This window comes from Oncorhynchus masou, chromosome 12 (genome assembly GCF_036934945.1).
Source record: "Oncorhynchus masou masou isolate Uvic2021 chromosome 12, UVic_Omas_1.1, whole genome shotgun sequence".
Classification (NCBI taxonomy): domain Eukaryota; kingdom Metazoa; phylum Chordata; class Actinopteri; order Salmoniformes; family Salmonidae; genus Oncorhynchus; species Oncorhynchus masou.
Genome location: NC_088223.1, coordinates 47,699,448 through 47,724,283, shown reverse-complemented (window position 1 = coordinate 47,724,283; position 24,836 = coordinate 47,699,448). Strand labels below are relative to the sequence as shown.

At 41.1% G+C, this 24,836-nt stretch overlaps 1 protein-coding gene and 1 long non-coding RNA gene across 4 annotated transcripts; both read right to left on the bottom strand.

Moving 5' to 3' along the window:
- Nucleotides 1-213: 213 nt before the first annotated feature.
- Nucleotides 214-13,522, bottom strand: slc25a35 (solute carrier family 25 member 35). Its single transcript, XM_064980828.1, has 5 exons — nt 9,834-13,522; nt 9,248-9,313; nt 8,924-9,076; nt 1,387-1,521; nt 214-1,067 (listed from the first exon to the last, which is right to left on the bottom strand). Exons 1-5 carry the CDS (start codon nt 10,203-10,205, stop codon nt 894-896), a joined length of 900 nt encoding a protein of 299 aa, XP_064836900.1. The 5' UTR covers nt 10,206-13,522; the 3' UTR covers nt 214-893.
- Nucleotides 2,435-8,913, bottom strand: LOC135550220 (uncharacterized). Of its 3 annotated transcripts, none has more exons than XR_010457094.1 (3): nt 8,602-8,913; nt 5,943-6,420; nt 2,435-5,815 (listed from the first exon to the last, which is right to left on the bottom strand). It is a non-coding gene; the product is annotated as an uncharacterized LOC135550220 (long non-coding RNA). The 3 variants fall into 3 exon arrangements; XR_010457093.1 differs by having other exon boundaries at nt 2,436-5,815; nt 5,943-6,273; nt 6,383-8,913; XR_010457092.1 differs by having other exon boundaries at nt 2,437-5,815; nt 5,943-6,006; nt 6,115-8,913.
- Nucleotides 13,523-24,836: the final 11,314 nt, after the last annotated feature.

The following is a 24,836-nucleotide window of genomic DNA, read 5'->3' as shown; positions in this document are numbered from 1 at the left end:
CTACAAACTCATTAAATGAGGGATCATTTAACCTGTGAACTGACCTGTGGCTTAATGAGTCCATGTTCAGGGCCACCTACATTGCAGTCACGCACCACATCCCAACTCCTGGATGTCAGTAACCACATTGAATTCTGATGCCTGGCACAAGATGGAGTGTTGGAACATAACTAACGTAATTACAGTTAACGAAAATGTACGCTTAATCCAGTATAAACTCATGTATAGAATTTATTATACAAGAGACAAATTTTACAAATTCTACAGGACAACAGTAGAGTCATGTCTCAAGTGTAAAACTAACATGGACTTAATAATCCATGCTTTCTGGGAGTGCTAGGTCTAAAAGTTACAGTTACAAAAGTTAAGTTTACAATGTAAATTTGCTTTAAATCTGTCTATCTGCATATATCAAGACGTGGCATATTAGGGTGCGGTGAGATACTCAAACAGGGCGGACCATACTTTTCTCGTCAATGATTTTGAAAAACTTCTCATCAAAAACTGGTAATCAAATTATCCTCCATCACTATGACAGTGGATGAATCAAATGTATTATGTAAATATTCAAAAGGTGTGGGCTACGGATAAAATAGAACAGTGCAATTTGAGGCCATATGGCAGAATGCTATGGTGTGATGCCATTTATGTTTGATGAAATTTGTGTGTGTTTTGTATTGTTTATGTATGGTTGTTATTGTTTGAGAAAAATATACAAATAAAACCATACAAAAAAAGTATCATTCTAATGCCCGAGTGCAATGTAGATGACGTGGCAATCATTGGTTAATTTATGCAGCGCAACTGCTTTGTTGATGGCCTGGAACGCGACCATTCCCTTTCCTGATATTATCTGTGTTGCTGGCAGAGTAAGAGCTTGTCCTGCCTGCCGGCTACTGTCTGTGCTGCTGCCAGAGCTTCCTCAGTTCGTCCCAGAACAGTAGAGACAGGATGGTGTGTGGCCCTAGACGGAAGTAGGATGCACCCAGGCCTTTGTAGAGCCCTGTCACACCCTCCATCTTCAGTGTCTTCGAGAAGCAGTCCCCAAAACCTTTATAGAGCTCTCCCTGGAAATTAGAGTATATCCAGAGCCATGTTAGAGAGTAGTACAATTACATTAAGACAATTCATGTGGTAAACAGTGGGTCAACTTGGGTCCCTTTTACCAATACTCTAGACCTGTAGGAATGTTAATCTTCATATTTTGCTCAACACACCCTTTCCCTCGTGAGAGTTTTTTTCCAGAGCCACAGGGCAGTACAGTGGCAGCATACATTTTTAGTATGTGATCACTGCGGGAATAGAACCCAGGACCTTGGTGTTGCTAGTGCCATGCTCTTACCAACTGAGCCACACAGGAAGGACCATGTAAACTAAGCCACTGACCTTGCCTGTATGATCCACAGGTTGGTTGTAGAGCCGTGTACTGACCACGTCAAAGGGTGTCATGGCTGCCACCACCACCACACTGCTGATCATCCCTGCGCACAGAGCCACCAGCCAGCTGCCCTCCGGGAACACCTGCCGGGGGGAGAGAGAAAAGGGTAACTTTAGTGAGGTATGCTTAGAGCTGGTTTCCCGAAAAATAACTTATAGGACGTGTCCCAGAGAGTGGAAAATCTCTACTGTAAGTGCTTTTTAGTCCAGGACTAGGCTTTTATCAGTGTCAACCATCTCTTAATGGTCTGACAGCCAGTATCTAGCTGTTAACATAGCAGATCATTTGATATGTCTAAAATAATAAAAAATGAGATTGATGCAGTGTTCTTCTGTAACATTAAACTTCTGTTAACTACTTTGTTTAGATGGAGCTGAATAATGCCATAAGTAGTCATTTCTTCCCCACCAAACAGAGTTATGTAAACACCATGTAACTGGTGAAATATTATGAATGGTGTCAAATGTCCCAAAATGAACCGAGAACACCCTACCAAATGCAGAGCACTGCCGTGGTAACCATAAGGTTGTAGTACATTAAGTACAGTATTTACAAATGGGCACAATGGGAAATGACAAATGTCCATCTAAAAGAACCCATGAGCACCAATATGTGAAGTTCTTAGGTTTCAAATGAAAGCTAAGAGGCCAACATTTTTAGAAACTAGGGCATATATACAGTACATATTGTAAAAACTGTTAAATCCCCATGGATTGATGAGGAATTGAAAAATGGTATGGTTGAGAGGGATGAAGCACTAAATAAACTTCAGTTAGTGCTAAAAAAATTTGATCATATTACTCCAGTGCTAGCCTCCCTACACTGGCTTCCTGTCAAAGCAAGGGCTGATTTCAAGGTTTTACTGCTAACCTACAAAGCATTACATGGGCTTGCTCCTACCTATCTCTCTGATTTGGTCCTGTCGTACATACCTACATGTACGCTACGGTCACAAGACGCAGGCCTCCTAATTGTCCCTAGAATTTCTAAGCAAACAGCTGGAGGCAGGGCTTTCTCCTATAGAGCTCCATTTTTATGGAACGGTCTGCCTACCCATGTCAGAGACGCAAACTCGGTCTCAACCTTTAAGTCTTTACTGAAGACTCATCTCTTCAGTGGGTCATATGATTGAGTGTAGTCTGGCCCAGGAGTGGGAAGGTGAACGGAAAGGCTCTGGAGCAACGAACCACCCTTGCTGTCTCTGCCTGGCCGGTTCCCCTCTTTCCACTGGGATTCTCTGCCTCTAACCCTATTACAGGGGCTGAGTCACTGGCTTACTGGGGCTCTCTCATGCCGTCCCTGGAAGGGGTGCGTCACCAGAGTGGGTTGATTCACTGATGTGGGCATCCTGTCTGGGTTGGCACCCCCCCTTGGGTTGTGCCATGGCGGAGATCTTTGTGGGCTATACTCAGCTTTGTCTCAGGATGGTAAGTTGGTGGTTGAAGATATCCCTCTAGTGGTGTGGGGGCTGTGCTTTGGCAAAGTGGGTGGGGTTATATCCTTCCTGTTTGGCCCTGTCCGGGGGTGTCCTCGGGTGGGGCCACAGTGTCTCCTGACCCCTCCTGTCTCAAACTACTGCAGCATAAATACTGGAGGCTATGTGTCGGGGGGCTGGGGTCAGTTTGTTATATCTAGAGTACTTCTCTTGTCCAATTCGGTGTCCTGTGTGAATCTAAGTGTGCGTTCTCTAATTCTCTACTTCTCTCTCTCGGAGGACCTGAGCCCTAGGACCATGCCCCAGGACTACCTGACATGATGACTCCTTGCTGTCCCCAGTCCACCTGGCCGTGCTGCTGCTCCAGTTTCAACTGTTCTGCCTCATTATTATTCGACCATGCTGGTCATTTATGAACATTTGAACATCTTGGCCATGTTCTGTTATAATCTCTACATGGCACAGCCAGAAGAGGACTGGCCACCCCACATAGCCTGGTTCCTCTCTAGGTTTCTTCCTAGGTTTTGGCCTTTCTAGGGAGTTTTTCCTAACCACTGTGCTTCTACACCTGCATTGCTTGCTGTTTGGGGTTTTAGGCTGGGTTTCTGTACAGCACTTTGAGATATCAGCTGATGTACGAAGGGCTATATAAATAAATTTGATTTGATGAGTCAAAAGGAATGGAAAATAAGTCTGGCTGGACAGCTAATCATCAAATGTACTGTAAATCGAGAGATTATGTGACTAAACTAAACAAAAAATTAAGAAACTGTACTATGAAACAAATATAAAATATATATATAGAATGACAGTAAAAAAGCTTTCGAGCACTTTAAATGAAATACCCCAGAATGACATTGAAAACATGTTTTTAGAAATGTAATCAAATTTATTGAATTTGAAATTTATTGAAAATGAAATACATAAGTATTCACACCCCTGAGTCAATGCATGTCAATATGTTAGAATTAATGGGGCCTGAATATTTTACGAATGCACTGTCATTCTGAATCTAAACATTACACTGTTGATTTGATGTGCATTTTAGATTTACTGTACTTTTCACCACGTGTTGATAATGAAATCAGAAAATACTCTGGATACATTCAGTAACATGATAAAAAAATATCCTGGAAATGTGGGGTGTGTGAAAAACAAGTGTTTGAGTGAGAGGACTAACTAGTGTCTCCAGGTGACCACACATATCTCCAAAGTGTGCACAGTACCTAAGTAATTTCTATGCACTTTTATGACTCGAGTAATTAACTATAAATTGCTTTTTTATGACCGGAGTTTTTTTTATATGAAGTACACATTTGGACTCAGCTGTTTGGCTTGCTTGTATGACATTTATTATAATCCTCAACATCTCATCTTTCAAAATACATACAGTCCTCTTAATTTTCAGCATTTCGCTCACTCAGGCAAAAAAGTTGCCTAATTAGTTGGAGAGATGGGGGCAACTTCTTGTTGTGTGCGGTGCTCAAATTCAGGACGGCTGTCATTCAAAACCCATACAGTGTTGTGAAGGAGACCTGAGCTCTGACATTTATAGCAAGTTGCTGTACAGCCACTGCGGTCCAATTTAGGCGCTTATCAGTGGGAAAATCTGTCATTTTCAACTAGCGAGTGTAAAGGGTTAACAGGGTTTTTGGAAAACGTGGTCGCAAAAGAAATTTTATTGTAATTCTGTCACCAATCTTTGCATCTGCACAGTTCTTCCAGTAAATGTGTTTTTGACGTGTACATTTTTCAACGCAGTCCTTATATGGTTTGCGAAAAGTTGTTTTCCATTTAACCAGGTAGGCTAGTTGAGAACAAGTTCTCATTTGCAACTGCGACCTGGCCAAGATAAAACGTAGCAATTCGACAGACAGTTACACATGGACTAAACAAAACATAGTCATTAATACAGCAGAACAAAATAAAACAAAGTCTATATACAGTTTAAAATCAATGGTTTTTGTTTGGCACACATTTTATAGTGAAAACTCGGAGTCAACGAGTAACTCCGTTATCATGGAACTGCCCAAATACCTCTGTCCTCTATGATATAAAACAAAACTAAAATCTGTGTTATAAATTGACTTTGATGTGGAGTTTGTACTGGCAACAAAAACTACCAACATTCATGGGGCATAGGCCTAATGATGGAATAGGGCGACAGAGACAAAGATATTGATCTATGCCTACTTCTCTCTCAGAAATTAGATTTAGCAGGTGTAACTGTTTCTTCCGTCCCTCTTCTCGAACCAGGGACACTCTGCACATATCAACATCCCAAGAAGCATCGTTACCGATCGCGCCACAAAAGCCACGGCACTTGCAGATCAAGTGAAAAAACTACTTCAAGGTCTCAGAGCGAAAAATGTAACTCCATATACAATATTTAATAACAATATTGATTTAAATAATTGGTTATTTAGTGGCACCACAAATGTGAATTAATATTTACAAAAACAATTCACTAAACAAAACACAAAATGTCTGACCATAATAATACATTTACTTTGTATAGAGCTTTTAAATTTATGAAAAAAATATTGTAATTATGTACAATAAAAACAAATCATAAGTAAACTAACAATACTGTAGACTTCATGCTAAATACTGATTTTTTTTGCTTTAGTGTGTGTGTCCATCAACCACTTAGTTACGTTAGGAAGTTTGCCATCTTTAAGACCAGCCCTTGTAACTTCACCCCAACTTCTCTTATCCCCAGAACACAGCAACTTAAGAACGTGTTGACATTTTTGGGAAATGTTAGTGAAAATAAAATGTTTTAAATTATCTTTTTTTAAATACAGCCCTCGGGACCCAAGTCCCATGTGGGCGTCCTCTAGGGCGTGGATTTTCTCCCCAGCAAAGGCCAGCGTGATTTCACTCGCATGGTGAAATTAATTTCCACCATTGTTCAGTAAAGGAGTTGGGAGCGGTGAAACCTGTGTCAACAAAAGAAAGAAAAGATTAATACACATACAATTACCAAAAAACATTAAAAATGTTCATCTGAAGTGTTATAAGCATGCACACATGTTTATGAAGAAAATAATTTGTGCATAGGCATACCTTGTCACAGACAAAGGCCACTCGTGTCCTCATTGAAGAAGGGCAAGAGCTGTGGTCTCGAGTCCTAGTAAAGCAACAATCTTACTACATTTGCTAATTTTATTACAAAATACATATTTAATGTACTATGTATTGACTACATTAGAGAAAGGTAAGGAACTATAGCAAATACCTGTGTGCCTCTTCTGTATTGTCCTTCAGGGACTGCCGAAATAGCAGGATGATGTCCTCACCTCTAACTCTGCTATCATTTTGCCACTAGCCTTACGGAGTCCTTTACATTTTCATTTTCTCTATCCAGTCCATGGATTCGATTCATTTTTGAGAATATCTGAAAAGATAATTTGCACACCTGTATGCTACTAGAGTTCCGTTTGTTTTGACTGCCATGTAGGTTAAATGTACACTTCAAATGCAGCTGTCCTACAAAAAATCCTTACCTTCTTCTTGATCCCAATTGCATTGTCCATGTTCTGTTCTATAAGAATTTCAAAAGGAAGAGAAAATGTGTCAAAGAACAGTTGAAGTCAGAAGTTTACATACACTTAGGTTGGAGTCATTAAAAGTCATTTTTCAACTACTCCACAAATTTCTTGTTAAACTATAGTTTTGGCAATTCAGTTCGGACATCTACTTTGAGCATGACAAGTAATGTTTCCAACAATTGTTCACATACAGATTGGAATTGTGATACAGTGAAACAGTGGGTCAGAAGTTTACATACACTAAGTTGACTGTGCCTTTAAAACAGCTTGGAAAATGTCATGAGTTTAGAAGCTTCTGATAGTCTAATTGACAATTTGAGTCAATTGGAGATGTACCTGTGGATGCATTTCAAGGCCTACCTTCAAACTCAGTACCTCTTTGCTTGACATCATGGGAAGAAAAAAAAATCAAAAGAAATCAGCCAAGACCTCAGAAGAAAAATTGAAGACCTCCACAAGTCTGGTTCATCCTTGGGAGCAATTTCCAAACACCTGAAGGTACCACGTTCATCTATACAAACAATAGTACGCAAGTATAAAACCATGGGACCACACAGCAGTCATACCGCTCAGGTAGGAGATGTGTTCTGTCTCCTAGATATGAACGTACTTTTGTGAGAAAAGTGCAATCAATCCCAGAACAGCAAAGGACCAAGAATATGCTGGAGGAAACGGGTACAAAAGTATCTATATCCACAGTAAAATGAGTCCCTATATCGACATAACCTGAAAGGCCACTCAGCAAGAAGAAGCCACTGCTCCAAAACTGCCATTAAAAAGCCAGACTACATTTTGCAACTGCACATGGGGACAAATATCATACTTTTGAGAAATGTCCTCTGGTCTGATTAAACAAAAATAGAACCATTTGGCCATAATGACCATCGTTATGTTTGGAGGAAAAAGGGGGAAGCTTGCAAGCCAAAGAACACCATCCCAACCATGAAGCACGGGGGTGGCAGCATCATGTTGTTGGGGTGCTTTGCTGCAGGAGGTACTGATGCACTTCAAAATAGATAGCATCATGAGGGAGGAAAATTGTGTGGATATATTGAAGCAACATCTCAAGACATCAGTTAAAGCTTGGTCGCAAATGGGTCTTCCAAATGGACAATGACCCCAACCATACTTCCAAAGTTGTTCCAAAATGGCTTAAGGACAGAAAAATCAAGGTATTGGAGTGCCCATCACAAAGCCCTGACCTCGATCCTATAGAAAATTTGTGTGCAGAACAATTGTGTACGAGCAAGGAGGCCTACAAACGTGACTCAGTTACACCAGCTCTGTCAAGAGAAATGGGCCAAAATGCAACCAACTTATTGTGGGAAGCTTGTGGAAGGCTACCCGAAACATTTGACCCATGTTTAAATTGTTTAAGGCAATACTACCACATACTAATTGAGTGCATGTAAACTTCTGACCCACTGGGAATGTGATGAAAGAAATAAAAGCTGAAAGAAATCATTCTGACATTTCACATTCTTAAAATAAGTGGTGATCCTAACTGACCTAAAACAGTATTAAATATCAGGAATTGTGAAAAACAGAGTTTAAATGTATTTGGCCAAGGTGTATGTAAACTTCCAACTTCAACTGTTTATATATATTAAATTAATATTGAAAGAAATGTCAGACAAACTTGAATGCAAAATAGAAGAGCATATTGGAGAAAGCACTAGCCATACAGTAAAAATACTGCGATTCAGTTCATTGTAACATCTCGGCTGGACAGGTCACCGTCCTTAGTAGGCTAGCTAAAACAAAATGCAACTAAATAAAGTGTTGGCTAGCTAGCGTCAACAAAGCTAACATTAACTAGTTCATGCTGACATGAGAACTGCTCTAGATTGGAAACTTACGTTAATAATGAGTGTAAAGCCATGTTGGCTTTACGGAAATGATATACAAAATGGGACAGAATATAGTTCAGGAAATAATACAAACCTAGTCCTGCCCAGTAAGGACATAGCTAACGGTACAGTAGCTCATACAACGCCAACTGGCAAACCCGACTTTCTAATATTTAAGTTATTTTTACTGTACCATAGCTAACTAGCGTGACAGCTATAGAAAAGTTAAGGAAGCTATTCACAGAAGACCATAATGGTCTTCGTCATTCATTGGTATTTTATATTAATTATTTTGATACATATTCAGAGACCAACCCAGCTTACCTTTTTAAACTGTTGTCGCATTCATGTTTTCAGTTGTGAAGTTCCCCCGAAGAACTCCAGCAACAATGGGGGTTCCTCGATGAACCCACCTCCTAAGAAGTTCTTCAAATAACCTTTTGGGGGCCGTTTTTCATTGCCAAGAACCTTAAGGTTCTTTGAGGATCTTAGAAGGACTCCAGTTGAACCCCTAATTTTTAGAGTGTACTACCACACAAATCTTGGCATGACAGGACCAAATCTTGCCTGCTCGCTGGACAGCTACTCAATTTAGGATATGTTAACAGTCTGTCCCAAGAGAATTATCTTAACAACCCGTCCTAACCTGTAGGTCAACGACAAGCTCCTTGGAGGCAGCGAAGGAGTAGAGTTGAGCAGCTGACCCCACACTGACCCTGGGTACAGCTGCACTGGAGCCCCTCCACAGGCCTAGGATACCATGCTGCTTGTGGATCGCTGCCAGAGCATGGACCATCCCCTGAGAGAGAGGGAAGAATGGAGGGGTAGAAGGAGTGAGAGGTGGAGGGATAGAAGGACAGATGGAGGAGTAAGATGTAGAAATGGATGGAAGGGGTGAGTACAGTAGTTACAATGTATATGAACATTTGACAAACTTGATTTATTTGATTGATGGACGACTAGACTTTACCTGATGTTGATACTGATGTCCAACAGCTATAGAGGAAGTGGCCTGACTTTGAATGTGAGTCTTCACCTGAGTGATGGAAAGAACAGGAATGTTAAGCCTTCACTCATCTCACCAACTGTCCTCAAGTCTATAGCAGTGGTTGCAGGTGGTACACGATTTTAATCATTTTTACTCATTTTACTCTTTTTTTAAAACAGATGGGAGTATTAATGGTATTATAAGCAATTTTACATGACTAAACAATGCAAATTGTGTATAATAATAATAATAATAACAATAGTAAATTTAATCTGTTACATAAAATTGACCAAATTAGACCAGCAAGCTAAAAGATTCAGTGACTCCGCGAATGGTGGTCCTCAAGAGTTTGACGGTGATTTGGTGGAACCCGGAAGGGAAACGGTTGGGAACCGCTGGTCTGGAGGCTACACCACTGACAACGTCATGCTGATATTGGGGATGTTTTCAGCATTAAAAACTACAGGGCAGACATTCAAATGCACCTGTATACAGAACGGTCACTCACTAGCCATAAATGTAAACACACAAATGATAATCCATGATGCGGGGCATGCGCAATACTCACCAAGTAGATGGGACTTCCCATCACTGCCCCAACTACTCCAGCGGCAGCCCCTGCTACTGTGGTTTTAGCAGCACTAACCCTCCCATCCGTGTGGATGTATCCAGATGACTCAATGATTGAATACGACCCAAGCCGAACTCCATTCATGAAAAACTGATAGACAAGTCCCGGTACCAACCCTTTCTGTAAACCAGCTAGTCCATCTACTTTGCCGATAGTGTAAAAAGCGTGGAAAACGTTGCGGTAGTAAATCTGGTAGGTCCCCCGGTTTTTGAGCTCTCCTTGTAATTGCATTCGAGTTTTGACAACCTCCAGTGGGTTAGTGAACAGGCAAGCTCCGCAGGCAGCTGCCCCGCTCAATATAAAATCCATTGCTAAATGGGCTCGACCTTAGCTAAATGAAATTCGGTATATGAAAGATATGTAGAATTCCAAATCGCCGGTTCTAAGCAAAATCTGTCAAAATCCCAAGGTCACAGACTACTGCGGGACGATAATAAATAATCGGTCGCGCCCTAAAAATAGTTTGTATGTTCCATTGTGGTTATTCCTACTCAGTATGCCTTCCTCCCGTCTGTCCTTTAAACTGTGTCCTTGCCATGTTCATCAGCTGTTTGTCAGCTAATCAGGACCAGCGCGCACATATCACGTGTGCAATGTGCTGATGAATTCATCCAAAGCCTTGGCTTGTCTTCTTGGCCAATGAAAACGCCGAGTTAAGCACATCCTTCATCCGGCTTCTTTTGATTGGACAATCAGAGCACAATGTAGAGGACCGTTGGCCAACCTGGAATCAGGGGTAGACGTAACATAGGGCGGATTTAATTATACTGATCTGCAGGACACGGATCCATCACCGGTGATATGAACGGGCAAAGGCAGTGAGCGCCCTTTCACATCGAACAGTAATCTGTGCCTCTCGGTCATGTCGACAGACAGCATGGCGTATCAGCAAGAAACATCTCTTTTCCATAAAATGTTTGAGTTTATAAACTAGGTTTCATTTGGGAAGGCAGATAAAGGCATGTTAAAGCACAGATTTCTACTCACCTACTCCACCTACATAATTAAGACAATTTTGCCGTGGGCTTTGAACAGGGCACCTGGCTCACGCCTGGGAGGCAGTCCGATTCCAAAACTAATACAATCCACTTTTACTGGGTGCAAAACACGCCTACCCGGGGCCCTGGCCAGATGAGTTGAATCCCTCACTGTAAACGTAAATCGTATGGTATGTATTCATTTGTTGATGTCCATCATCCATTTTGACAGAAACAAAAACAAAGGGAATCAAGCACTGCTGAGGTACACAATAGTAGATTTTGCCAGACAGACGGTGCTCTTTGGAAAAAGGGGTAAATTGGTCATCAAAAGGAAAGGAGGACCGAGGCACTTTTTAATATAATTAATTAAAATGCCTTCATTTTTGTGGCAATGTTCAATGGAAACAAAGTTTAAAAACTCTGATCCGTTTCGGCTGCATGGCCTTCATCAGGGAGTACAAAGATATAATACATGTCCTCTTTTGAAAAGATTTTTCCAATCAACCCTGATTTGAAGAGGGAGTGGTTACATAATTCATTGGACAACATCTAGTAAGCAATACTATACACATTAAAAAGTGAAATACTGTAGATATGTTGTAAAAAAAAATGAATCTCAAGACTAGAAGTATCAGAACCCCTAGAAAGGGAGTTCTAACCTTGGGGCAGCAGGTAACACAACTTCGGCAGACACATTTTTATCTCACTGAAGTTTCTAGCCACATCTAGCTAATTGGGAAGGGCTCGTGAGGGCACTGCGTTGTTTTACTGTGCATTCCAAAAGTATTCAGACCCCTTGACTTTTCCACGGTTTGTTACATTACAGCCTTATTCTAAAAGTGATTAAAGTGTTCCCCCCTCATCAATCTACACACAATACCCTATAATGACAAAGCAAAACAAGGTTTGTATTTCTGTGTGCAATTTTTACATTTTTTATTAATCACATTTACATAAGTATTCAGACCCTTTACTAAGTACTTTGTTAAAGCACCTTTGGCAGCAATTGCAGCCTCGAGCATTCTTGGTATGACACTAAAAGCTTGGCACACCTGTATTCTGGGAGTTTCTCCCATTCTTCTCAAGTGCTGTCCGATTGGATGGGAAGCGTCACTGCACAACTATTTTCAGGTCTCTCCAGAGATGTTCGATCAGGTTCAAGTCCGGGCTCTGGCAGGGCCACTCTGAAGCCACTCCTGCAGTCTTGGCTGTGTGCTTAGGTTTTTTTTCCTGTTGGAAGGTGAACCTTCCCCCCAGTCTGAGGTCCTGGGGCACTCTGGATAAGGTTTCCATCAAGGATCTCTCTGTACTTTGCTCCATTCATCTTGCCCTCGATCCTGACTAGTCTCACAGTCCCTGCTGCGGAAAAACATCCCTGCAGCATGATGCTGCCACCACCATGCTTCACCGTAGGGATGGAGCCAGGTTTCCTCCAGACGTGACACTTGACATTCAGGCTAAAAAGTTGGTTTAATCAGACCAGAGAATCTTGTTTCTCATGGTTTGAGAGTCCTTTGGGTTCATTTTAGCAAACTCCAAGCACGCTGTCATGTGCCTTTTACTGAGGAGTGGCTTCCGTCTGGCCACTCTACTATAAAAGCCTGATTGCTGGTTTCTTAGTTTTGCTGGGCGGCCAGCTGTAGGAAGAGTCTTGGTGGTTCCAATCTTCTTCCATTTAAGAATGACTGTATTCTTGGGGACCTTCAATGCTGCAGACATTTTTTGGTACCCTTCCCCAGAGCTGTGCCTCAACACAATCCTGACTCAGAGCTCTACTCACAATTCTTACAGATATTTCTGTTTTTTATTTTTAGTACATTTTCAAAAATGTCTAACAACCTGTTTTCACTTTGTTATTATGGGGTACTGTGATTTATTTAATCCACTTTAGAATAATAAAATGTGGAAAAAGGCAAAGGGTCTGAATACTTTCTGAATGCACTGTAAATGCCAAAGAATGGGACATGTAGCTGTTCAATGTAAAGGAATCAAAAAGTGTGCAAAATGTGGAGGAGAACATGCTTACGGTGAATGTGGGAGAAATTTAAAAGTTAAGTGTGGTAATTGTGAGGGTGAACATAGCAGAAAGTTTCACTGGAACTTTGTCAATATTATAATTGCAAAACAACATGAAGTTAAGGCCACCAAAAGTAGAGAAGACATGATGAGGAATAACATTCCTGATAGAAGTGGGTCTTCTTAGGAATTGTTTAATCCAATTGATCTTAAAATTATTATTTAAGGTAGTAAAGTCCAGAAAATTCTGTGTTCATTACAAGTTTTCCTGGTGTAATGGGTACGGTTTCTCCACAGAAAGTTGAAAAGCATCTGGTCTATCTCCTTGCTTATTTTACTGTCAAGAGCGCCATGTTAGTCTAGAGATACCTTCAGCCTTAAGAGGTGCTCTTGAGGACGACTCTCACTGCTCGACATACGTCAACAATTTGAGCGCCAGGCGTGTCCGTATAGCCTCTTCCTGCTGATGGTTTGTCGAGACTGATTGTTTGTATGGTAATGGCTACCAAATTCAGCTCCATCTAGTTTTCGCGTTGGGGATAACATTGTTGACAACTGTAGCATTCTAGCTCAGCCTTTTCCTAAAAGTGATCCGGTTGAATACGCCCATTGTGGTTCACTCGCAATGCAAAACAAGACGGAAGAGACCTGTGTGAAGCTAGCAGCAAAAAAAGGATTAGCCAAAAAAGTTTCATTTGCGGTTCGCCTTCAAAATAAAGGTCCCCATTGAAATAAATTAAAACGGATACAAATCGTGGAATCATACCATATTTGGACCAGATAATGCTAAACAAAGGTCGGAATGTTGTTATAGAAATTAAACATAAAAGACAATAAAATGTTAATTTGACAAAAAAGGGTTTAAAAAATCAGTTGATATACCATTGTGGACTAATCCTAAAAAGCGACTTCTCATTTTGAAAATGGCCTATGTGGCGTCGATATGAGTCAAAAACATTTATTCTTGTGTCAAAATGGACAACAAGGTATAAATAGACAAATGTTGTAGTCAGTCTCGACCAAAACTGAGATTTGTGATAGGGAAAAAAATGTAACGGATTGAAGGGTACCATAACAATTTTCATTGGGACCTGATCTTAATGCCCATGGTCAATTTGGTTTCACATTCGATATCCTTATGAGGCTAGTTAGGGACAATCAGTAAATTACACAATGTATGAGACAATATTTTAAAAGGTCCAATGCTCCAAATGTCAATTAAAATCTTAAAATCCTCAAACCAACTATAAATTGTAGTAATGCATATACAAATATTTAAAGCATTGATGAGACAACTAAAGATGTGCAACATGAAAATATTGTCCCATTTACATTGTGTAATGTATTGAGGTCCCTATCCAAAGTCAAACCAATTTTGACATTGTTGCACACCAGCATGAATCTTATTGGCTAAAAAATGTGGCTCTCCCTACCTGCGAACACACAAGAGACACCCACATCAAACCACACCCCGAAACCAACTCACGTTTGAATTCAGTCATGGCTGGAAGCATTTCTTAATGAACCAAATCTAAAACGAGAACAAATCAGGAAATGCAGTCGCCCATAGGCTTTGGAGATTTTATACCTTTTGCTCTATGAGATAATATCTGTCAGTTAACATGACCTTTGTGAGTTATGAAGCCTTTATATGCGTTATGTACATTTTCTATTATATAAATGCTTCACAATTTACAAAAAGTGACGTTAGCTGATTAAGATTATCTCATAGACTAAAGTGTATGTAAATGTCCTAAACCCGTGTTTAACACAGATCTTATTTTCGGGTTTATCCATAAACCCATAATTTCTCTTTGTCCCCATAGGCTTTTTCGAAAGAATCCTGGCGGAGATAGTACCTACAAACATACCATGTCGGAGTTAGTAACTACAAAAAATACTATTTATTTATATTTTACTGAGGTATAAAGAAACAGGAGTTTATTTGCTGAAATGTCTGCTGATCACAGAACAGTGTCGATTCCCGTATAATAAAAGGGACATACGGCTATTTGAGACAGCTTTTAAATTAAGTTGGATGGTATTTTCTTCCAGGGCAGGCGTTATGTGCGGGTCTTAGGGGGCCTGGCCTGCCCTACCGTACCTCCTTGCCCTTCCACATAAAATATTGAATATTGATCATTTATTTGACCGAGACGCGCGCTGATAGAGACATCAATCTCAGTTAAAGCACCCGAGCGAACGAAACAGCGCCCCTCTTGTCTCGGTATGTGAAGACCATGTATCTGATCCTGTCTGGAACAAAAGAGTATGTATGGCATCTCATACTATTTCTGCCCCTACAGTTTCGCTCGCTCGATGCTTTCTCCGGTGATATAGTTTCAATAGAGAGGAAGAGGCGAAGCGAGAGGGCTCACTCTCGCCAAAATCTGTCCAGTATAAACCCAATGCGTTTCTATGTGAATAATATGCAGACCCAAGCCCATTGTCAGGGCGGAGATATGAGCATATCCTCGTCATATACAGATCTCTGGTTTCAGCCTCTTGCGAGTTGAAAAGGAAAGTTGGCGGATGCGCAGTGCACTGTTAGGACGTTAAAGTAAATAGATTTGTTGCCAAAATTATATAACTAATTTCTAAATAAAATAATTCAAAACACTTCATTAGGGAGCATGACTTAGCCACAGAGAATCATGAGCTTATTTTTACAAAAAATAGCTGTGGATGGTTTCGAATCACAAGTGTGTTTGGGAAGTCCGCAATTTGGGTAGTGCGAATAGCAGTAGGTCGAGATGACTGAGTTGCGGCTGTCAGTGAAAAGCTTCTAAAATATGTGTGAAGATAATGTGTGTATTGATATATTTAAAAATTCTGTATTAAGAAGGGGAGAGGGATGTGGCGCAGATATGGTACATCTCCAGAAATCATGCATATGTTGGAAAGTGCCCATTTGGCAATGTCTTATTTGTGACCGTCTTAACTCACCATGTACACCACTCATTTTGTCTTCGCCTTACACAAGTCAACAAAGTCTGTTTTTTAACATCGATTGTAAATGATAGTTTCTAAATTCCTCCTTTGTTCCAACTCTCCCGGCCTCGATAATCCCCAAGCCTCGGTGTGAAAGAACAACATCTCATGATCTGATGATCCCATATATCCAGTGGAAAGGTCATAAAAAACAGCTTTCTGACGCAGGAAACTTTGAAGGCCCGGAATAGGCTAGTTGATACAATGATGTAAGATTGTGAGATTTCTGCTCTTCACTCCGTTGTTATTTTAGCCTACATTTCACTGATTTTAGTAGCAAAAAGCATTTTCTTTATTTGTTTCTTTAAAGGTAGCTGTCAATGATCACAGGCGTTTCATAATTATTTTATGGCGGTTTGATCGCGGGGGAGGCACAAGTAATGTCTGCAGTTTTCGGTTTGGCTATTTGTTTGAAGTGTATTAGTCTATAAATAAATCACATTGCCAAAATTCGTAATCTCTCCCATGTCTAATTCGACTAGTAGTAGTTCTGAAATGTTTATTGCTTGCCCACATTTTACTCCCTCCTCTATGTTTAATAAAGCACAAAGACATTAATTTCGGTTGCCTATCCTGATGTGAAGTTTGTTCTATAGAAAGTATTTGACTCTTGTGACAAAATTAAGAAAATTAGAAGGGGGGGGGGTCCGCAAGGCCATTTTCTTGCCTGCCGAAATTCCTCTTCTCTCCCTCTTCTATTTTGGTACTGCAAGGCCTGGCACACTTCATAATCGTTTTGGTAGCTCATGTTGACAAGTAGTGCCACAGAAACTATTTGACTCTAGCCACAAAATTAAGGAAATTAGAATGGGGGGCTTGCCAAAATCCTCCCTGCCTTCTAATTTCCTTAATTTTGTCGCTAGAGTCAAATACTTTCTGTGGCACACATCAGAGTCAAATACTTTCTATAGAACAAACTTCACGGATTGGCAACCAACATGTGTAATTAATGTATGTGTGTTATATTAAACATAGAGGAGGGAGTAAAATGTAGGCAAGCAGTAAACATTTCAGAACAACTGGTAATCAAATAAGATTTGGGAAAGATTACACATTTTGGCAAAGAGATATATTTATAGACTAATACAACTGAAACAAATTGCCAGATTGAAAACTGCAGACATGACTTGTGCCTCCCCCACGATCAAACCGCCATAAAAAAAATCAAATGAAACGCAGGCTAACGTGATCATTGACAGCTGCCTTGAAGGACACAAATAAAAAAATGCTTTCTAACTGACAACGGAGTGAAGAGCAGAATTCTCAACTAGCAAGCAAGTCGCAACAATGAAGAACTGAGTGTGTGCGCGTTCACACAAAGCGCGCGGGGGGAGTTCCGGCAGGGGGGAAATTTTCGGCACAACACCAGCTTTTGTGTTGGCCTACAAACTTGAGCACAGATCCATTGAGCAATCAGGTTTCCCCTTATGTCATCAGTATCTGTCCTAAGCAGAACTGAGAATATCCTGTGTGTGTAGTTAGAGACTACACAGAACAGCTACTTTAGGGAAACTGGACTTTTGAAATGAAAGTTGTCCAAAGTCCAATGTCATTCAACATGCTTTCTGTTATCGCAAGTTTCAAGCATATTTGCCATATTGAATACATTTGAAATATTTTAGAGTGAAAGTGGCTAAATAGGGTGATGGATGTGGAGGAAGGGAGCTGTTGGTTCCCCAAGGGGAATCCAAGATGAACCTCACACATGTCTGTGCAATGACAGCACACTGACATGAGGTCCCCTCCTCTAAGCCCGACCCCATCTCCTTCATCCACATCTAATCATTTGGGATGGCACGCTCTTGATATGGATTTTTTTAAATGCAGCAGGGTTGGCCTCAATTCAGGAAGTAAAGTGAAATTCCAATTAGAATTTTTACAAATGTCTCAGAGAAGCATTGAGGAAGACTGGAATTGAAATTGGAATTCCATTTTACTTCCTGAATTGACAAGGAATTGACACCAACACTGTTTTACAGAGTAGTAAGATTGACCAGACCAACACAAGAACACATGAAACCCTGGCCCGCTCCGTAGGTGGCTATCACCTCGTGATTTTTGTCCGTTCTATGAATAACTAGAACAATCTCACTCAGGCAGAAAGTGCAGAGCGCTGTCACAGCACGCTGGCTTTCACAGCACGCTGGTTGCATCCCAAATGGCACCCTATTCCTTATATAGTGTACTACTTTTGACACAAGCCCTATAGGCCCTTGTCAAAAGTAGTGCACTATAGAGAAAAGTGTGCCATTTGTCACAGCACACCATGTCAGCCGGCAGCTGCTGGCTCCAGCCCACTTTGGGATGCAGTTTTCCATTTATAGAGCATTTCCCATGCCCATCTCCCCAACCCAAACACAGAGCCAAAATGGGCCAAACTTGTGAGTCATGTTCCCACAACTAAACCCCCATAACCTTTCATGACAATAGCACCAGACTGACACAGCATGAGCCAAGAGTTTTTGAAACAGGTGCAAATTCTTCTCTACTGTTTTTATGGACTTTTATTGGGAAATAAATCAAGTGTATTTGAAAGGACACAATATAGACATTCATTCATTGGATTACACTCATGCATTGCAATACCCTAAGGGGATCAAAATGGTTGTTTAGATGGTAAATCTTGTGATTTTCACTTATTTGTGAAGTATTTTGGCTTCTTCCACGCATCTATTGACCCACCTGTAATACAATACAGCTGACAGCATAGCTCATATCACATCCACCCTTCTCTGCAGTAATGGTGTTCTCACACTTCCTAAAGTGCAGATTCTGCTGGGATCATTTTAGAATTGATGGAACTACCTATATGTACATACAACATGCCTTCACAATTTAAACACACGTGTTAATTGAAGCATCAAGCAGACAGCGATTTTCCGGCTCAGTGTCTTAAGGTCAATACTTACAGTCAATCAATCAAAATTATCACATGGTTACACTGTCAGGGCAGATTTTAGAGAGATACATTGCATATCTGTCTGTAGACCAGAAGTCCAACTAAAATGACTGATGTCTGTCCACAGAGTAACTATTCCTTTGTTCAGTATGCCATTCACTGCTTTCATATGTAAAGACTAACACTGCACTCTAGTGGCCAGAGAGGCACATTGTGGTTTTAAACCTGTGTCCTTGCATGGCCTGTCAACCTGGCACTCCTCCAGTAAGTCTAATATCAGCAGTGTGGCCTTGGTGTAGTGCCCTGCCCTGCCTGCAGTCATTAATGCCCTATTGCAGGCATCCTATCCTCAACAGACTACAGTCTGGGAAGCTTGTTATATAACTGTCAGTAGGCTATGTCAAGCTGACTGAGACAGTCTCTGGCTGTGTCCTTTTGCCCAGGGCTTTCTAGTTTATACCGTGTATAGTAGTAAATACAACAAAGAAATCTAGGGGGTCAAAGAAAATAGAGCTAATTGCAATCCACAACCAGTGGAGAACTACTTTGATTGTATTTGGCTACTGGTGATTCTCATGAAATAATAATAAACAACCATCATCTGAGGTTTTAGGGTATTTAGTTTATGTATGTACAGGAAACTACCAAAATAAAGGAAACACCAACAAGTGTCTTAATAGGGCGTTGGGCCACCACGAGCCACCAGAATGCTGTCTCAGGTGTCGCTCCAGAATCCACCGAAGTGTTCAATTGGGTTGAGATCTGGTGACTGAGACACACACACGCCCACCTACCCCCTTTAAACCCACTATGCACCTTTGAGACCCTTCTTTCAGACACTGAGATCTGTTCTTTTAGCCGTGGTAGCCTAAGCATGATGGGATGTTAACTGCTTAATTAACTCTGGAACCACAACTGTGTGGAAGCACCTGCTTTCAATAGACTTTGTATCCCTTATTTACTCAAGTGTTTCCAGGCAGTTACCTGTAGCTACAACAGAAAGCCAAATCAAATGAAAGTTTATTGGTCGTGTTCACAGATATGAAGATGTTATCGCAGGTGCAGCGAAATGCTTGTGTTTCTAGCTCTAACAGTGCAGTAATAATTACCTAGCAATACAAAACAATACACACATAATCCCAAAAGTAAAAAATAAATAGAAATGAAGAAATATCCTAGCGAGCAATGTCAGAGTCCGGAATGTTACAAAATGAGATAAAATATTATATTTTCTGTCAACGATCTATACAAAATACTCTGTAATGTGAAAGTGGAAGAAAAATGTAAACAGTTGTAAAACATTTATGAAAATGAAACACAAAATAAAGTATTCAACCTCCTGAGTTGTTAGAATCACATTTGGCGATTACAGCTGTGAGTCTTTCTGGGTACGTCTCTAAGAGCTTTCCACACCTGGAAAATTGTTTGTTGATCATTGCTAGACAATCATATTCAAGTCTTTCCATAGATTTTCAAGCAGATTTAAATCAAAACTATAACTTGACCACTCACTGCTTTCTTGGTCAGAAATGCCAGTGTAGATTTGGCCTTGTTTTCTGGGTCCTGCTGAAAGGTGAATTCATTTCCCAGTGTCTGGTGGAAAGCAGACTGAACCATGTTTTCCTCAAGGATTTTGCCTGTGCTTAGCTCCATTCCGTAAATGTTAGATCCAAAAAAACTACCCAGTACTTAACAATTACAAACATACCCATAACATGATGCAGCAACCACTATGCTTGAAAATATAGAGTGGTATTCAGTGGATTTGCCCCAAAGATATCACTTTGTATTAAGGAAAAAAAAGTGATTTGCTTTGCCACATTTTTTGCATTATTATTGTAGTGCCTTGTTGAAAACGGGATACATTTTTTTTCCTGTACAGGTTTCTTTCTTTTCACTCTATAAATTAGGTTAGAATTGTGGAGTAACTATAATGTTGTTGATCCATCCTCAGTTTTCTCCTATCACAGCCATTAAAGTCGCCATTGGCCTCATGGTGAAATCCTTCAACGGTTTCCTACCTCTCCGGCAACTGAGTTAGGAAGGATGCCTGTGTCTTTGTAGTGACTTGGTGTATTGATACACCATCCAAAGTGTAATTAATAACTTCACCATGCTCAAAGAGATATTCAATGTGTTAGCAATTTATGTTATTCTTCAATAACACAAACTCCAAAGCAAATCAGGGGGAGAAAAATAGATTTATTCAGAGAGGACAAATCAAGATGTTATGCTGGGAGGTAGATGTTCAGATGTTCAGTCTCCCCTGCCCTCAGCTTTTCCCCACCGAACAAAGGAACAGGATGCCATTTATAACCCCCCACCCTAGCCTGGGATTGACCAATCAGAAGTCCTTGCAGTACAACTTGGTCAATGGCCAAATAACAAGTATCCTGCCCCTGACTCAATGTACAGACCAATGACAGCGTGGCACATGTAGCACACGTCGCTCTGAGTTCAGGAGTGACATTCCACAGATTCTGTACAGATGTTGAACTGAAACCCTACTTCTATTTACAATTCACTATTGACCATTAGTACTCTAGTTTTTAGTCCTCTCATCCTTTGAATTGTGTATTTATCCTCAAAATATTCTTATAAATGTCTGCTTTTTGTATGCATCTTTGCGAGGCATTGGAAAACCTCCCTGGTCCTTACAGATAACTGTAACATTTTAAATTCAGGCTGTAGCACAACAAAATGTGTAACAGTCAAGGGCTGTGAATACAGGCAACATGTAAGGAACAAAATGATGAACAAAAATATAGACGCAACATGCAACAATTTCAAAGACTTTCGAGTTACAGTTAATATAATCAAATCAAATCAAATGTATTTATATAGCCCTTCGTACATCAGCTGATATCTTAAAGTGCTGTACAGAAACCCAGCCTAAAACCCCAAACAGCAAGCAATGCAGGTGTAGAAGCACGGTGGCTAGGAAAAACTCCCTAGAAAGGCCAAAACCTAGGAAGAAACCTAAAGAGGAACCAGGCTATGTGGGGTGGCCAGTCCTCTTCTGGCTGTGCAGGGTGGAGTTATAACAGAACATGGTCAAGATGTTCAAATGTTCATAAATGACCAGCATGGTCGTATAATAATAAGGCAGAACAGTTGAAACTGGAGTAGCAGCACGGCCAGGTGGACTGGGGACAGCAAGGAGTCATCATGTCAGGTAGTCCTGGGGCATGGTCCTAGGGCTCAGGACCTCCGAGAGAGAGAAAGAAAGAGAGAATTAGAGAGAGCATATGTGGGGTGGCCAGTCCTCTTCTGGCTGTGCTGGGTGGAGATTATAACAGAACATGGCCAAGATGTTAAAATGTTCATAAATGACCAGCATGGTCGAATAATAATAAGGCAGAACAGTTGAAACTGGAGCAGCTGCACGGCCAGGTGGACTGGGGACAGCAAGGAGTCATCATGTCAGGTAGTCCTGGGGCATGGTCCTAGGGCTCAGGTCCTCCGAGAGAGAGAAAGAAAGAGAGAAGGAGAGAATTAGATAACGCACACTTAGATTCACACAGGACACCGAATAGGACAGGAGAAGTACTCCAGATATAACAAACTGACCCTAGCCCCCCGACACATAAACTACTGCAGCATAAATACTGGAGGCTGAGACAGGAGGGGTCAGGAGACACTGTGGCCCCATCCGAGGACACCCCCGGACAGGGCCAAACAGGAAGGATATAACCCCACCCACTTTGCCAAAGCACAGCCCCCACACCACTAGAGGGACATCTTCAACCACCAACTTACCATCCTGAGACAAGGCTGAGTAGAGCCCACAAAGATCTCCGCCATGGCACAACCCAAGGGGGGGGGCGCCAACCCAGACAGGATGACCACATCAGTGAATCAACCCACTCAGGTGACGCACCCCTTCCAGGGACGGCATGAGAGAGCCCCAAGTAACTCAGTGACTCAGCCCCTGTAATAGGGTTAGAGGCAGAGAATCCCAGTGGAAAGAGGGGAACCGGCCAGGCAGAGACAGCAAGGGCGGTTCGTTGCTCCAGAGCCTTTCCGTTCACCTTCCCACACCTGGGCCAGACTACACTCAATCATATGACCCACTGAAGAGATGAGTCTTCAGTAAAGACTTAAAGGTTGAGACGGAGTTTGCGTCTCTGACATGGGTAGGCAGACCGTTCCATAAAAATGGAGCTCTATAGGAGAAAGTCCTGCCTCCAGCGGTTTGCTTAGAAATTCTAGGGACAATTAGGAGGCCTGCGTCTTGTGACCGTAGCATACGTGTAGGTATGTACGGCAGGACCAAATCAGAGAGATAGGTAGGAGCAAGCCCATGTAATGCTTTGTAGGTTAGCAGTAAAACCTTGAAATCAGCCCTTACTTTGACAGGAAGCCAGTGTAGAGAGGCTAGCACTGGAGTAATATGATCAAATTTTTTGGTTCTAGTCAGGATTCTAGCAGCCGTATTTAGCACCAACAGAAGTTTATTTAGTGCTTTATCCGGGTAGCCGGAAAGTAGAGCATTGCAGTCGTCTAACCTAGAAGTGACAAAAGCATGGATTAATTTTTCTGCATCTTTTTTGGACAGAAAGTTTCTGATTTTTGCAATGTTACGTAGATGGAAGAAAGCTGTCCTTGAAATGGTCTTGATATGTTCTTCAAAAGAGAGATCAAGGTCCAGATTAACGCCAAGGTCCTTCACAGTTTTATTTGAGACGACTGTACAACCATTAAGATTAATTGTCAGATTCAACAGAAGATCTCTTTGTTTCTTGGGACCTAGAACAAGCATCTCTGTTTTGTCCGAGTTTAAAAGTAGAAAGTTTGCAGCCTTCCACTTCCTTATGTCTGAAACACATGCTTCTAGCAAGGGCAATTTTGGGGCTTCACCATGTTTCATTGAAATGTACAGCTGTGTGTCATCCGCATAGCAGTGAAAGTTAACATTATGTTTTCGAATAACATCCCCAAGAGGTAAAATATATAGTGAAAACAATAGTGGTCCTAAAACGGAACCTTGAGGAACACCGAAATTTACAGTTGATTTGTCAGAGGACAAACCATTCACAGAGACAAACTGATATCTTTCTGACAGATAATATCTAAACCAGGCCAGAACTTGTCCGTGTAGACCAATTTGGGTTTCCAATCTCTCCAAAAGAATGTGGTGATCGATGGTATCAAAAGCAGCACTAAGGTCTAGGAGCATGAGGACAGATGCAGAGCCTCGGTCCGATGCCATTAAAATGTCATTTACCACCTTCACAAGTGCCGTCTCAGTGCTATGATGGGGTCTAAAACCAGACTGAAGCATTTCGTATAATGTTGCATTTATATTTTTGTTCAGTATACATTGCCTTCAGAAAGTAGTCACACCCCTAGACTTTTTACACATTTTGTTGTGACAAGGTGTAGGTGGTAAAAGACCAAGTACATATTATGGCAACAACCGCTCAAATAAGCAAAGAGAAAAGACAGTCCATCATTACTTTAAGACATGAAGGTCAGTCAATAAGGAACATTTGAAGAACTTTGAAAATTGCTTCAAGTGCATTTGCAAAACCATCAAGCGCTAGGGTGAAACTGTCATGATGACCGCCACAGGAATGGAAGACCCAGAGTTACCTCTATTGCAGAGGATAAGTTCATTAGAATTACCAGCCTCAGAAATTGCTGCTCAAATAAATGCTTCACAAAGTTCAAGTAACAGACAGATCTCAACATCAACTGTTCAGAGGAGACTGTGTGAATCAGGCCTTCATCGATTTTGCTGGAAGAAAACTACTGCTAAAGGACACCAATAATAAGAAGAGACTTACTTGGACCAAGAAACACGAGCAATGGACATTAGGCTGGTGGAAATTTGTCCTTTGGTCTAGTTTCCAAATTGGAGATTTTTGGTTCCAACCGCCATGTCTTTGTGAGACGTGGTGTGGGTGAACAGATGATCTCCACATGTGTATTTCCCACCGTAAAGCATGGAGGAAGTGTTATGATGTGGGGGTGCTTTGCTGGTGACACTGTCTGTGATTTATTTAGAATTCAAGGCACACTTATCCAGCATGGTTACCACAGCATTCTGCA

Excerpts from the sequence above, each read along its gene's own strand:
- slc25a35 (XM_064980828.1), bottom strand. The coding sequence starts at position 10,205 with ATGGATTTTATATTGAGCGGGGCAGCTGCCTGCGGAGCTTGCCTGTTC. Across the intron at positions 1,522-8,923 it reads AGCTTGTCGTTGACCTACAG|GTGTTCCCGGAGGGCAGCTG; the intron begins GTTAGGACGGGT and ends TCCCCCCGGCAG. Across the intron at positions 1,068-1,386 it reads CTGTGGATCATACAGGCAAG|GGAGAGCTCTATAAAGGTTT; the intron begins GTCAGTGGCTTA and ends TCTAATTTCCAG.